At 39.7% G+C, this 15,330-nt stretch overlaps 2 protein-coding genes across 3 annotated transcripts; one reads left to right on the forward strand and one right to left on the reverse strand.

The window, feature by feature from the left end:
- Window positions 1-1,384: 1,384 nt before the first annotated feature.
- LOC134291250 (uncharacterized protein K02A2.6-like) lies at window positions 1,385-6,659 on the reverse strand. 2 transcript variants are annotated; one of them, XM_062858751.1, is made up of 2 exons: window positions 5,161-6,659; window positions 1,385-5,088 (listed from the first exon to the last, which is right to left on the reverse strand). In XM_062858751.1, exons 1-2 carry the CDS (start codon window positions 6,530-6,532, stop codon window positions 2,339-2,341), a joined length of 4,122 nt encoding a protein of 1,373 aa, XP_062714735.1. In that variant the 5' UTR covers window positions 6,533-6,659; the 3' UTR covers window positions 1,385-2,338. The 2 variants fall into 2 exon arrangements, with proteins under 2 accessions (XP_062714735.1, XP_062714736.1); XM_062858752.1 differs by having other exon boundaries at window positions 1,386-2,588; window positions 4,952-6,659.
- A 4,698-nt stretch (window positions 6,660-11,357) lies between these two features.
- On the forward strand, window positions 11,358-12,828 carry LOC109410375 (S-formylglutathione hydrolase). Its single transcript, XM_019683928.3, has 2 exons — window positions 11,358-11,814; window positions 11,891-12,828. Exon 2 carries the CDS (start codon window positions 11,893-11,895, stop codon window positions 12,742-12,744), a length of 852 nt encoding a protein of 283 aa, XP_019539473.2. The 5' UTR covers window positions 11,358-11,814; window positions 11,891-11,892; the 3' UTR covers window positions 12,745-12,828.
- The last annotated feature ends 2,502 nt before the right edge of the window (window positions 12,829-15,330 follow it).

Raw genomic sequence — 15,330 nt, forward strand, 5'->3', positions numbered from 1 at the left:
ATTAGATTATTTTTTCTAATATAACACCAATTTATCCAAAATTTTATCATGGTTTCAAAATTCGAGATAGTAATTATAGTTCATTTAAATTTCCTCTAATTGACTTGAATATATTTATGTTTCGAAGAAGAGCAACCAAATGGCCGGCATCAATTTGAAAAAGTAATGGGATGCATATGAAAAATAGATAAATTTACTAAAAACACATACAATAAATGAAATCGCTATAACTTTTTTTCTTATCAATAACTTCAAATTGATTCGAATGTTTTTCAAAGTTCATTATATGAGTCATAAATAATCAAAAATTCATTGCATTTGGTTCATTGAATCCGGAGATATAACAGGTCAAAGTTGGCTATCGGATAATTATACCTTTTTTTAGAATCTTCCTAACTTCGTGAAGAATAGCCCGATCTTTCCCAAAATTAAACCACTGATACACACCTAATTGATGAACTTACAGTAGAAATTTGAGAAAAAATGATGCCCTTTTCGAAAAGTTACAGCTAGTTGAACATTTTTTGAAAAGTGAAAATTTTACTTGTCCCAGTTATTTTGAGTATCCCCTGTATCTCCCCAATAGTTTGAAATCGACGCAAAACACCTGTTTATTTTTGTACTTGTTTAATTTATGTTGTTTTTTTTATACAGTACTAGCTGCCCCAGCAAACGTTGTGTTGCTATTTGTGGTTGTGGTGGTTCATTGCAGAATGGCACTCTAGATCGATTTTATTGCGATCGTGTTGATTTTCTTCCCAACTCTTGCAAATTTCTTTTGTTTCACATTTTTTTTTCTTTATTTAGGTTGATTTTCATAACTCTTTTTACACGGAGAAATCAAACTACCTAATTTTTGGGTCGATTTTACTCAAAGCTGAGTATATCGAATAAACTATTACCTAAAATTAGGTTGTTTTCCCTCTTTCCCCCACCGATGTTGTCAAAAACAAACAGAGATGCATCTACCCAATGGGGGTCCTTGAGCCCAATAAGCCAATTTTGAGTAAATGTAGGTATACTCAAATTTGGGTCGAATGAGGGGGGGTCTTGGGTTGAATTTACCTACTCTTATGTATATTTTTTTGCTGGAGGTAAAAGCAATTTAGCTAGTGTGAGTTTAATCGATTTACTCTAATTTGGCTTATTGGGCTGAACTATGGAATTGCGTCAGAAGAACTCAATTTTGGGTAGTTTGGCGGTTCCGTGTACATATGAACACAGCCACCATGATTACGAATCGAACCGTGCAAGAGTCATGCTGATCGGTTCATCCGTTCGTGAGTTGCCTCAAAGGGACATCAAACTCATTTATATATATATAGATGTCAATAAGTGCCTGCACAGTTCTCATGGACTTTTAATTACAAAAAGTTTGTTTCTAAATCCGATGGAAAATTTCCATTAGTTTGGCTATATAACTGTTATTGGATTTTTCGATGAAAATTTCTTCGGAAATATCACATGAAATCAATACGGTATATGGAACACATTAGGAAATCTCATAGTTTGTATTGAAAAATTACATAACTTTGCAAAATCTATGTGATATTCCCATATAATTCAATGGACACGCATATGAAAACAGTTCATGTGAAAATCTGATGGAAACATTGTGAAAACTTTTTCAGTGCAATTTATTGCTTTTTTTGCACCGTATTCGACCCCCTGCAGAAATTTTTTGTCACACCACAATATGTTCCCACCAGTTTAAGCATACATTGGTTCGTTTCGCTGCTAGAAATTTTAAGCGTCGGTTACACTTTTTGGATGGTGCATGGAATAATCGGTTTGTTTACTTGCTACTGATGTGTTCAACTTGGGGTTTTTCAAAAGTTTTAAGAATAAAAAACACGTCCACTAGGTTTGGCTTTCAAAAGACAAGAGACCGACTTCGGCCTGCGTTTATTGGATCAACCCGATAACTTTTCGTTTTCTCTCTCACTTATCGTTTTTACATAACTCTCTCTGAAGGGGTTCTGGCTATTCACCCGAATATAACAATCCTTTTCCCTTAAGTACTTACATTAAACTACAAATGATTAGCAAAAAAAATGAAGACTATCGTGCTCGAGTTCAAATTATTACATGCTTCAGATTGTATTTGTTACAACTTTAGATCAACACATATTTGACATTGTATGTATCTTTTGATAAGCTTTTTCAACAAATTCAAAATTAATAAAACAATTAACTTAGACAATATAGTTATTTCCGATCAGATACTAATAGCATCTTAAATTTTACCATTTTCCTTTCCGTTTGTTTAATACATATCCCAGGACTCAATTCATTGATGTGTACATTGCTTCTGGGTCTTTCAAACATTTCAATTTTCTTAATCATCTTTCCGCTTTTTCGATCGCGAAACACTTCGCGTTCTGATAGGACTGGTTCTAATAAACTTTTGTTTCCTGGCAAGGTCACTTTCAGCTGCGTTCGTTTCATCTTCGAAACCGAGGAAATCTTCTTCAGTTTCGATTGATTCTCTCCTTCGTTTCTGTCTTTGTATCGGCAGCCGGATCGTCGATCTGGATTGTCGCTTATCCACAATCTTAAGTTGATTCCTATGCGCGTTGCAATTGTGCCTGCCAAAAGAGATTTCAAACACATTAGGCGATACTCTTTTGACGTATTTTACCTCTACCCATTTCTCAATTGCATGTTTGTCATTATTCTTATACCAAATCTTATCCCCTAGCGATAGATTGAGAAATGGATCCTGAGGTGGAAGACTATCATATTTCCTTTTACTATTATCATTGGGTAAAGTCTTCTCTTCTTTAGGTGGACCTAAAGAAGATGAATCTTTTGAAACTAAACAATCGTTATATCTTCGTCTGGGATGTAAAAGATCAACCAGAGTCTTTGGTTTGTAGCTCAATAGCTTTTCTGACGGAAATCTATCATCTGATGCCGAACAAGTATTTCTATAGTTTGCTAAGAAATATGTTAATCTATCATCATCATCAAGTGATTTTGTCAACGGGTCTAAAAGAAATTTCTTTAAAACATCTTTCACTAGCCTAACCATTCTCTCCGCTTGTCCGTTGCTACTAGGGTTGTACGGAGGACTTTTCATAACTTTTATCCCCTGACGCTCCATAAACTTAACAAAATGACTAGAATTGAATGGTGGCCCTCCATCCGTTACTAGAACGTCAGGTAGTCCAAATCTAGAGAAAATAGCAGAGAACTTTTTAATCACTTTGCTAGCGTCTGTTCCATATTTCATTAACTCCACTTCAAGCCACTTTGTATAACTATCTACAACTAATAAATAAGTCTTTGATTCAAGAAAAAAGAAATCAGCGTGAATACGACTAAACGGACGGTTTGTCGGAATCCATGAAGTACTACAAATCGGTTTAGGAACCACTGACATTTTTATGCATGGCTCGCAATGTTTTACAAACTGTTCTATGTCCTTATTTAAATCGAACCAGTACAAAGATCTTCGAGCAATTTGTTTCATTTTAACAACGCCGTTGTGGTTAGAGTGGAGTAATCTTAGAATATCATTTTTAAGAGAAATAGGTATGAACACTCGATCCTGGTACATCACACAACCTTCCACAATCTCTAAATCGTAACGTAATGAGAATATCTGACGCCACTCATTATGCACTTTTTTAGGCCAGCCGTTCTCAATGTGATCTGCGACTTTTGAAAGAAAATTATCCATTTTGGTTTGTCTTGCAATTAGTGAATAGTCCAACGGAAAATCACCGAAGTAGTTTATGCTTTTGATGCAACCGCTGTCGAGCTTTGTAGGAACATCTTGATTCAAGGGAAACCTTGAGCAGAAATCTGCGTTTCCCATTTTGGCAGAAGGTCTGTAGCAGATATCAAACTCGTAAATGGACATTTCCATTACATATCTTTGTAATCTTGTTACACATAGCGAATGATTTCCATTTTTCCCAAAAATACCCAAAAGCGGCTTGTGGTCTGTATAAACCGTAAACTTCTGCCCGAAAAGAAACTTGTGGAATTTTTTTACTGTGCATACTAGCGCCAGTGCCTCTAAATGTAAAATTGGGTAGGTTTTTTGTGCGGAATTTAAAGAAAATGATGTGAAGCTTATAGGCTTCTCGTTGCCATCAACCATGTGAGCAATGACTCCTCCCAACCCATAGCTACATGCATCAGATACCACAATGATGGGTTTCGCTGGATCATAAAACTCAAGAAAATTTGCAGTTATCAAAGCCTGTTTGCTCTCTTCAAAGGTTTGCTGGCATTTTTCGTTCCATACAAATTTTGTGTCTTTCCGTAACAATGCATACAAGCAACTCAATTTGGCAGACAAATGAGGTACAAATTTTCCGTAAAAATTTATCAAACCTAAAAATGCTTTGAGCTCAGTAGTGTCCGTGGGAACTTTGGCTTTTTCAATTGTCAATAATTTCTCTGGTGATGGTAGAAGCCCTTTATCCGTGACCAGATGTCCGAGATAAATAAGAGAATTTACAAAAAACTTGCATTTCTTAAAATTAACTTTCAAATTAGCTTTTTGCAATCGTTCAAGTACTAGATACAAGTTTGATAAACATTCCTCTAAAGTCTCTCCCGCTATCAGCACATCATCTAAATAGCAGCGTATATGTTTTAATCCTAATAGAATTTGGTCCATTACCTTCTGGAATATGGAGGCGCTAGAGGATGCACCCTGCGGTAAACGGTTATAGGTATAAAGTCCTTTTATGGTATTTATCACAACGAATTGCTTTGATCTTTCAGAAAGTTTAAGCTGGGTGTATGCCCCCGCTAAATCAAGGCAACAAAACCATTTGCAACCAGCTAAAGATGCAAATATGTCTTGTGCTAGTGGCAGCGGATAAGTATTTGGTATAATTTGCTTGTTTATGGAGACTTTGCAATCGATGACCATTCTTATATCATTATCTTTCTTAGGAACAATAACAACCGGAGACGCCCAATCACTAACCTGGATCGGTGTAATTATGTTCTGCTTTTCAAGTGATTCCAGGTGGTCAACAACCTTTTCCCTTAATTTGAAAGGCACGTCGTAGGCCTTCCTAAATATTGGTCTATCTTCCCTCAGGACAAGATCCGCTTCAAATCCTGTGATTGGATGTGAAAAATCACCGTCAAAAACTTTTGGAAAGCGAGATTTTATGTCAGATTCAATATTACCCCTGTCGATTTTTGGACTATTGTCAGCATCCTTACTCATAGCGTTGATTTGCGCGGAGTCTCCAAAAGTTCTCCTCCAGTTAGGGTAGAATACATCTATCCAATTTCTGCCGAATAACGGGACGAAACGCCTTGGAGAATCCAATATAATTAAAGTGACTTGTTGCTGAGTATGATTAGCCTTCACATTGACAGAAATCTCCCCGAAAATTGTTAATTGCTGCCCGTTTACCACCACCAAGCGACTGCTGCATTTAGAGGCAATGATATGACTAAAATGTGTTCTATATACCGCCAAACTGATAACCGTCACTGCTGCACCACAATCTATTTCCATTTCAAGATCAACTCCTTCTACTGACACTTTCACAATACACGGATCGCTGAAACGGTTGCTTGCAATCATCATACAGGGATAATCATCATCTTCATCTTCTGAATTTCTTATCTGCAGTCGCTTGAAATCGTAGCTGTTTATCTCTACCGGTGCCTCTTCTACAAAATTTACGTTTTTACGATTTTTCAGTTTATAACAATTACGCTTTACATGACCTCTTAATTTGCAAAAGTTGCAAATCACGTTTTGATGAGGGTTTCTGTCCATATTTCCACGCCCATCCGAATAGCTAGTTCCCGATTGGTATTCATCGCGCTGCCGATTGTAATTGTCATAGCGGTTCTGATTATATCGCGTTCGCTCACGGTCTCTACTCGAGCTTCTACTTCTGGCCCTAAAACGCCTACCATAATTGCCTGAACCTTGCCTATCATCTCTACCCATATCATTGAAACTCGACCGATTTCCTAAGCGATACTTTACCGAGTTAACCTCCCTCGGATTTTCATCTCGTTCCTCTAATTCTTTAGCGCGGCACTTAGCTAACTCAGTCCGAATAACCATCTGCTCAACCTCTTCTAGTGTCATATCATCTTTCATCAACAGCTTATGTTTCAGGTCCTGATCTCTCAATCCGAAAACTATTTTATCTTTGATTGCTTCGTCCTTATGTGCACCGAAACCACAATGACTAGCTAATAACTTTAAGGCCAAAACATAGTTTTCAGCAGGCTCATCGATTCCCTGTACCCTCGCATGAAATTTATGCCTATGCATCATGTTAGGTTGCACTTTGTCCAGCCTTTCTTTTAGCTTACTAATCATATCAGCATAGTCGATATCCGCAATCTCTATCCCCGGGTAAATAAGTTCTATCTCATCAAAAATAACCGACCCACTCAGCGCTAAGAAAAGATTTTTCTTGTTGTTATCTACAACGTTGTTCAACTGATATAGTATATTTATACGCTTCATATAGCTGGCAAAGCTTGAGCCACGGACATAATGATCAATGCTCCCAATTAATGCAGACATTCTGATGAAAAAAAATCCAATTGTAAACACCCAAACACAAAAGAAAGGTTCAAAATGACTTACTTGATTTCCGCTTCTTACTCTTCTGCTCAGTTCAATCGAGTCGGTTGGGGTCCAAGTCACGACTCTCGTCTCACCAATGGTTTCTCAACGTTGTTCTCGCAGACGTTGTCTCACCGGCGCTCGCTTTTCCAGTGCTAACCTTGCCGTCGCTTTCTCACCGTCTGTTATACGCTGCTCACGTTTCACTATGCTGCTTCTGTGTGCTTTCTTTTAGCGTTCTCACTCTCTTACCGAACGTTACCACCGGCCGGATTCCTCGCTTGTCTGAGCTCTCAGCTACCACTGAACTTTGCACTATGCCGTCTCGCCGACCGAAACACTTCGCCGTTCGATTACCGCTGCTTTTAACCGCTCACTCGTCACGTTTTTTCTGCTCTCGTTGAACAATAAGCTGCCGTCTCTCACCGATGGGCACACTTTTCACTTAGCTTATCGCTGCTATCAACCACTCACTCTCACAACAATTTCTCCAGCCAACCCCGAGCCAAGCGTCGAGCAATATACTATCTTCTCTCAAACTAGTTCTTTAGTCTCTTCAACTCCCCTTCTACACCTTCAAAATGGCGGACCAAGCGGGACAATGAAAACTGCGATGGCTACGCTGCTTTTGGCACACCATGCGGTACAAATTTCTTCCAAATTTATTTTCCGTACCTTGCACAATTTTTTTTCCACCTGGGCCCTGAGGAAGCCAGCTGCTTTAAATTCTTCTTCACCAGCTCACTGACCACCACGTACCGCTCAATATAACACTGTAGGTGACCAATTTTCTTCGCTACACGGCCCACTTACGCACGCTTCCAGTTTTCAATAACCGCTGCGACAAATGAAATGATGCTTACTATCTTATACTTTTATTACTATAAAATGTCTAAAAACTCTTTAAATAACTCAATTTGCTTTTCTCTCGTCGTCCACTTGATGTGTTCAACTTGGGGTTTTTCAAAAGTTTTAAGAATAAAAAACACGTCCACTAGGTTTGGCTTTCAAAAGACAAGAGACCGACTTCGGCCTGCGTTTATTGGATCAACCCGATAACTTTTCGTTTTCTCTCTCACTTATCGTTTTTACATAACTCTCTCTGAAGGGGTTCTGGCTATTCACCCGAATATAACAGCTACATTCCTTGGTGTTTGACGTGTGAACAAATATTTTAGACGATTGAACATTTGCACGGTAATCTATAAAGCAATGCAAGATGCAATAAAACAATTCATAAAAATAAATTAAAAAAACTCGTTAAACATATATGTATTCTAAAAATTTGAACTTGAATTAGTTTGACCCCGAGTTTAACAAGTTCGATGGAAAGTTAACATTGACAATGACAACTCAAGGGGACGACTAAAGCCTAAAGCTTAAGGAGAAACTTCAAAGAATACAAACATGGCTGCCACAATGGCCGACTTTTTATTTATTTATTTATTTACTTAAATTCAACGGACACCTTATGGTCTAACTGAATTATAACTATTACAATACTTGCAATATTTAACGAGATCAACACTATTATGCAAACAATAACAAACACAAACAACTCATCAAATCAATCACAGTAATTAAGAGACAATAAACGAGATACAAATTTAGTTGATATGTAAACACGATAAAATCTCCTTTTCGTTGAAGCTCCTACAGTGGTTCCCAATAATTATCGCGAAACTCTCTGTAGTGCAATCCAGATGGCCAGGTGGACTGGAGCAGTGCTTTTCCTTTCAGGCGGACGTTGATTCCGATTTTGAATGATATGAAAGGCATCGAGAGAGGATCCTTCCACGCTGAAACTAACTTTTTCACAATGACATCATCAGTTCCCAAAGAATCGGTGACTAGCTTGAGAACATCTCGCTCATGAACGCAGTTTTTTATTCTTGTTAGGAAAAGCCAGAAACGATCGTTTGTGAATCTCTGTTCCCCAACGCAGCTTCGACGATCCGTATCTTTTGTGCCAACTTGAGTGTCAAGTACAGGTAGCGAAACGGGTGACGATTCGGCAATTGCGTGATTTACGATCGACGAATTGATCGACGAGGACGCATTCATGTTCGATTCAGCGCGAGAGAAAACAACGGTGGAATTTGCAAGAGACTGTTGTATTGCAGTTATTTGTTGTTTCAGTTCGGCAATATCATCATCAATACGGGTGATCTCGTCGCCTTTTGGTGCATTAGTTTCGCAATTAACTCCTTCCAACAGCATATGACGTTCATTGCGTTTCTTCACCATTAGACCACTACAAGAGTTGCACATCCACCAAAAGTTCATAGATTCACGGTACTTCAATAGATCCTCAGCACTCAGTTTCACGCACGCAGCGTGAAAGACGTTATGGCAAAAACCTTCACATGCGATGCAGTTTGAGCGTTGATCGATAGAGCCAGAGCATTGTTTGCAATCAGATAGTTTGCCGCCAAGAGTATTTCCATCCATGTTGAAATAATGCAGCGTCGTCGATGGAGCGGCAAGTGAATAAATTATCACAAATATTGATCCAAACAGGGAATAACATACAAAAAGTAAACGGTTTCACGAAACGGTGTTACTTAACAACTAATATGGAGCTACGGACGATTTTTCAGCACTTTAGCACACAGTGTTCTAACATTTACTCGCAGTGGTAAGACTAACGGCTTGACTTGACGGCTTGACAATTTTACACTTGGTCCCCTACTCACGTTTTCAAGAGCACCAATCTTGAAAATTTGTAAACAAATGCTCTCGATTTGGATTTGCCTCTTTTTGCAAGTGAGCAAAGCCAGGATAAACAAGTGCGGCATGATTCGATACTTCGTCAGATTTTTGCTTCTAAAGTTTGCATGCAAAATTACAGTGCGATTTCTTTTGGATTTCTTGATGTTTCACCTTAAGGACAGACTTGTTAGAATCCCAAAATGGCCGCTACAATGGCAGACTTTGGCACCTACTCACGAGTTTGATCGCACAAATCTGTTCGTAAACAAAACCTGCGCACCTGAGCTTCTTATTTTAAGCTTATTACAAGTGAGCAAGAACAGAATAATGAAATGCACTATTGTTTGGATCCCGAATAGAAATTCATGGTTCATGGTATCGTGCATATTATAAGATATTCATTTGTGGAATAATTACGATAGATATAATAATATATTCATGATTGAATGATTCAAGTCTTAGAAATTAGGTCATTCAATACTTTTCAATAATCGTAGTATCAATGATAACGATTCCTTCTATGATTCATGAATAATTTTCAATAATTGGGTTTTCATCAGTTCGCTGATCGCAATCAATAGTTAACGCTTTTTGACTGCACTTAGACCGTACAGTCATAACCGAAACGCAAATATGGTGAATTATAACAAGCATACCTTGTAATCCTAGTCAAATCCGTGGTCTAACTCGTCAGCAAGCCCGTCAGTGCTTGAAAAAAATATTCCTGGTGACTGATTCCTAATCACCAACACTCGAGCCAACACTATCACGCTACCACGATTTTGTGAAGAACATGGGAAACATTACATGCCGCAGGTGGTAAATGTACTCCTGTGCACATCCTCCGTCCACCCGTCGTCACTGCACTGTGAGTATCGGCTCCGGCATGGGTTTTCTCTGAGGTCAAGTTACTAAATCGATGGATCAAAGAATTTTCCTGCCTAGAATTTTTCGTCCTTCGCGCCTTCAGAACATTACTGCATTTCGGTCAACCGCGAGCACAGATTCTGTTTGGTGTCGTGCGTTAACACCACACGAGAAACTATCAAGACCGATTGATCAGGTTCGATTCCCGATCCTTCAAATAAAAAACGCCGTCGAAGTAAACAACGATTCACATAATCGTCGCCAAACTTGACAGTGTCCGACAAGTGCCCGCAGGGGTGTGCTTTTTTCCTGTCGGTAAAGTAGATTTGGTGAAATATTTCCGTTTTGTTTTTATTATTCGTCGTATCATAAAATAGATGATACAGTGATTATAACATGTTTGATTCTGCAAAATTTTTGTTTGAGAAATCGGGCATTTTTGAATGGTAACGATACTTAACAACCCATTCGGCCTATCATCAAAACTCCCGGAATGATAAATGCTATCACCAAAACGATTGGTCTTATCATTGATTTATAATCCACTTTATGATAGCACAAATAATTACTAAAGCATACGCTGTACAATTAATGTATCATACCGTTTTATTCGGGATCTTGCTTCTTGAGATTCGTGCGTCAAAGTTTTGATGCACTGTTGAAGCGGGGTTTAAAGACGTTTGTCCTCAAGCCCCGCACATATTTACTGTTTTAAGATGAAAAAAAATGAATTAAAACTTGAGGAGGTTCGCCAGCCTGCGGCTAAAGAAGTAATAATAATAGTTATTTATGCTACGAGTTGCAAAATGAGGATTTTTACAGCACGAGTCGTAAATTTATCCAACGAGGCTTGCCGTGCTATAACCGTCACAGTTTTCCAAGCTCTTTCCGCGGACACCGAGGTTGTCAATCAAACAATTACATTATGGTTCATAATGCAACCCAAATGAGTTGCATTTTGAACCATAATGCAATTGTTTGATTCAGTAACGAAAAGTAGGCCAGTGATGCTGAAACGGCAAGTGAAAATTCAAATTTTATTTATGGTGCAAATAATTTTAATCACCACCCTAATCGCTTTTCATGATGTTACATAATTTGTGAGCGACCCTAAAGTCTCCGTCATCCTCTCGCGTTGGTCTCTCTCCCTGTCAATGATTGGTCAATTTTTCAAGAGAATCATCATCACATTGATGTTTTGGTCCGTGATTCGGCCGAAAGCGGCGTCGGTGGTGTAGTGGTAAGCGTGGTTGCCTCTCACCCCAGTCGGTCTAGGTTCAATCCTAGTCGACGCCGTCGGTATTTCTGAGACAAAAATATCTGATCACGCCTTCCCTCGGATAGGAAGTAAAGCCGTAGGTCCCGGCCCATGTGTTGATGGGTTCGATATGTAGGGTGTCAGGTGTGTGTGGAGTGGATGTCTCCCTGACCGTCCGTGTTTAGGCTTAGTACCAGAAATAGGCGGACGTTAAACTAGAGCTGATGCCGAACGGTGTCGGCTCGCCAGAAATAAGAAGAAGAAGATTCGGCCGAATTTAGCCGGCAATTTTGAGTTTTCCTAAAAATTGTGAAAAGTTAGTGAAAATTGTGGTAATTCTCCGCATAAGCCTTCACAATTGTTCGATTAGCGTATTTTCAACTGCTGCAGAATAAAATCAAAGGTAAGCTTCACCATTTTGAGTTTAATCCACCAATCTGTGATTAAAATTTTGTACTTTCCGCTCCCGAAAAAAAAAGCAATGACGGTGATAACGCTTATCTCGTCCAACAAATGCTTCGGCGGGTTGCAAAAAATCTACTCGCACAAGTCCAAGGAGCTGGACTGTGAGATGAAATTTGCCATCTTCCTGCCGGCAGCGGCAGCTGATGAAAAACTTCCGGTCGTGTACTGGCTCAGCGGATTGACCTGCAACGAGACCAACTTTATCCAAAAGGCTGGAGCCCAGCGTTATGCCTCGGAGCAGGGCTTGATTGTGGTCTGCCCGGACACTTCGCCGCGGGGCGTCAATTTGCCCGGGGAGGATGATTCGTGGGATTTTGGCAGCGGGGCCGGGTTCTACGTGGATGCTACCAAGGATCCCTGGAGCAAGCATTACAAGATGTTTAGCTACGTGACCCAGGAGCTTATCGACGTGATTAACAATAACTTCCCGACCGTGCCGGACAAGCAGAGCATCATGGGACACAGCATGGGCGGGCATGGGGCGCTGATTTGTGCGCTGAAGAACCCTGGTCTGTACAAATCGGTTTCGGCTTTTGCTCCGATTAGCAATCCGACCAAGTGTCCCTGGGGTCTGAAGGCCTTCGGAGGATACTTCGGCGAGGAAAGCAAGGACGAATGGAAGAACTGGGATGCATCGGAGTTGGTTGCTGGATATAATGGACCGCCGTTGGAACTGTACGTGGACCAGGGATCGGAGGACAGTTTCCTGAAGGATGGTCAACTGCTGCCCAACAATCTGGTGGAGGCGTGTAAGGTCGCCCAGTTCCCGTGCGTGTTGAACATGCGTGAAGGGTACGACCACAGCTACTTCTACATCGCGTCCTTCATTGGGGAGCACCTGGCTTATCATGCTAGACACTTGAAGTGAACTTGGAATGTTTTTTTTTTGTCAATTGAATATTGAAGGTATCTGAAAGTACGATTTAATAATTTGAAGCATTTATTTTGTAAATATGGATTGTTCTCTTAATAATTCCGAAAATCCCTAGACGTGATGAACATCAACTAGTTGATGGTTTTATAGGGATGGGCGGGGCAAATGGGTCACCTAAGCATGATTTTTAGACGGTGCAAGATGCACCTTTTAAATCATTTAGATTGTCAAATTTTCCCAAGCAAAAGTGAAAGTGTTTCCTTGACCTAAACTAAAGGCTTACGTTTTACTAAATAAATACAAATAAAAATACAAATATATGAAATTCTTTGTATTTATTTGATGCTCAATAATAGGTTCTTAAACCATTTTGGCAGGTGTTCCTATTTTAGACACTTGTCGTGATAACTAAGTCAATTTTATGTGCTCTCCTTCCTGAAAAACAGAAGCTTTCAAGTGTCAGTGAGCGGAGAGCTTTCTAGGCCCCATCCAATACAATTCGGAGTTCCACAGGGGTCGGTTCTGAGCCCCACACTGTAATACAGTGTCTTAATTTGTCAAATTACAGTCATCCCAACCGACGCCCAGAGCCTCTTACGTCGTAGATTTGTTTTTGTTTTGATTATCGCCTCGACAACCCCTGCGCCACTCTCTGAAGTTCAAGCGATGAAAAATTCATTACCTCGCTGTCTGCTGAATTTTTACCACGGACTGATATTCAAAGTCAGCATATTCATCTTCAATTGATATTTTTTGGTTTAAGGGCGGACGGGACGGTCGGGGAAATATCCGCCATTGCTCTGTTGCTACTAAGATGGTAATCTCAGATTCTACTTCATATTTTGCAACAAAAACCTATCACTGTGTATGCTCACTTGGAGTGCATATGCTGATTGTTTTTCAGCATCTTCAGTGCGATAGAACTCGAGATTACCATCTTCAAAATCGCGAGGCAAATTGTTAGAAAGAGAGGCAAGATAGGAAAAATAACACGGCGTCCCGTTTCACCTTAAGCACGATTTAAAAGCAAAAAGTGCTGCTGATGCATACCATTCACTTAAAACAAGCATAACTACTAGAATTAGGGCAACATATCGACATTTGCGTGCCTTAAATAGCCTAAAATCACAAAAAGTCATTTCCAAATTAAAAAAGTCATATTCATATTCACCGAGCTCGGACTGAAGATCAAAACAGAACTTCAGCTACAGTTGATTACACTACGAGGCGTCGCTCTCATTGTCTTGCTTTCTCTTTGTCATGTTCATTCTCTGTGTCATGTTGGTGGGAGACTGCATTCGTTTATTTGTGTGCGTTTTCGCACTGATTGAAGATCAATGGGCTGAATTTTTTAGGCACTGCACTGTATAACCTATTCACCGCGGACGTAATTATGGTTGACGGGGTCAAGCATGCATTCTTTGCGGATGATACAGGATATTTTGTGACTCACCGGGACCCGCATGTCATTACGCAAAAGCTGCAAGAAGCACAAGACAACATCGAAAGGTTTCACCGTAAATGGAGAATAAAGATTAATGCAACAAAGACGCAGGCAGTGTACTTCACACGTAATCGCTCTCCTCGGTTGCTTCCAGCCACCGAGATCAGAGCGAACGGGCATCGAGTACCTTGGTCCTCCGAGGCAAAATACCTAGAACCTAGGGCTGACTTTAGATTCTAAACTGAAGTTCGATAAGCATATCAATCAGTCTCTCGTGAAATGCAACAGACTTACCCGTTACTGGTTGGAGGTCTGAATAAGTCTACGCTCCATACAAATTTCAAAATTTTTGTATGGACAAAATTCTACGAGGGGTGAAGGGGGGAGGGGGGTCTAAGATGGCCAAATTTTGGTCTACGTGGTTTGTGGCCAAATGGTAGGGGAATCGACATATTTTGGACACAGCAACGAGCCAATATTTTTTGGACACTTACGGCAAAAACAAATGGAAGTGTCCAAAATATATTGGCGTAACGCTGTGTCCAAAATACGTTGGTTCCCCTACAAGACCCTTTATTGAATACAACATAATTAATTTAGAAAACACAAAAAAAGTTTACGATTTGTGTGATCGTAATACGACTTATAAAATCTATGTTTTCACAAAACAATTATTATAGTTTTAGGCGCTCATTCTACTTGGCAGAAGCGTGTAACGAAATAGTCATGAAATAAAATTTTTCCAAATACTATCAAGGTAATCGATCTTCTTCCGGGGTCGTAGTAAGTGGATAATATATTGCGGAAGATTGACATCTAAGCCGAAGGAAGAGATAGGATATGTGTGCCATCAGTAATCTCACGCTACACGCTCCCATATTCATCCTATTCGATGAAAACAAGCGATTACGGTACCGATTGATTCCGTTCTTTTTGTTCTGCAGGATTTGCCTACACTGAAAAACAAGAGAACTCAAATTTGAGTATTTTTAAACTCACTTTTGAGTTCTTTTTTGCATCCCGTTTCATTTGCTCTCTTTATTGTTGTCAAAGAGTGAAGAGCAAAACAACCCAACTTTGAGAGATCGATGCGGGAAGCCAAAATTGAGTAAGTGAGATAGTACCGAAAGTTGAGT

Source organism: Aedes albopictus, chromosome 3 (genome assembly GCF_035046485.1).
Source record: "Aedes albopictus strain Foshan chromosome 3, AalbF5, whole genome shotgun sequence".
In the NCBI taxonomy this organism is placed as follows: Eukaryota; Metazoa; Arthropoda; class Insecta; order Diptera; family Culicidae; genus Aedes; species Aedes albopictus.

Bases quoted from the DNA above. Each gene is read 5' to 3' on its own strand.
- LOC134291250 (XM_062858751.1), bottom strand. From the start codon at position 6,532: ATGTCTGCATTAATTGGGAGCATTGATCATTATGTCCGTGGCTCAAGC. The intron at 5,089-5,160 runs GTAATATTGAAT...ATCCAATCACAG, and splicing joins TAGTCCAAAAATCGACAGGG to GATTTGAAGCGGATCTTGTC.
- LOC109410375 (XM_019683928.3), top strand. From the start codon at position 11,893: ATGACGGTGATAACGCTTATCTCGTCCAACAAATGCTTCGGCGGGTTG.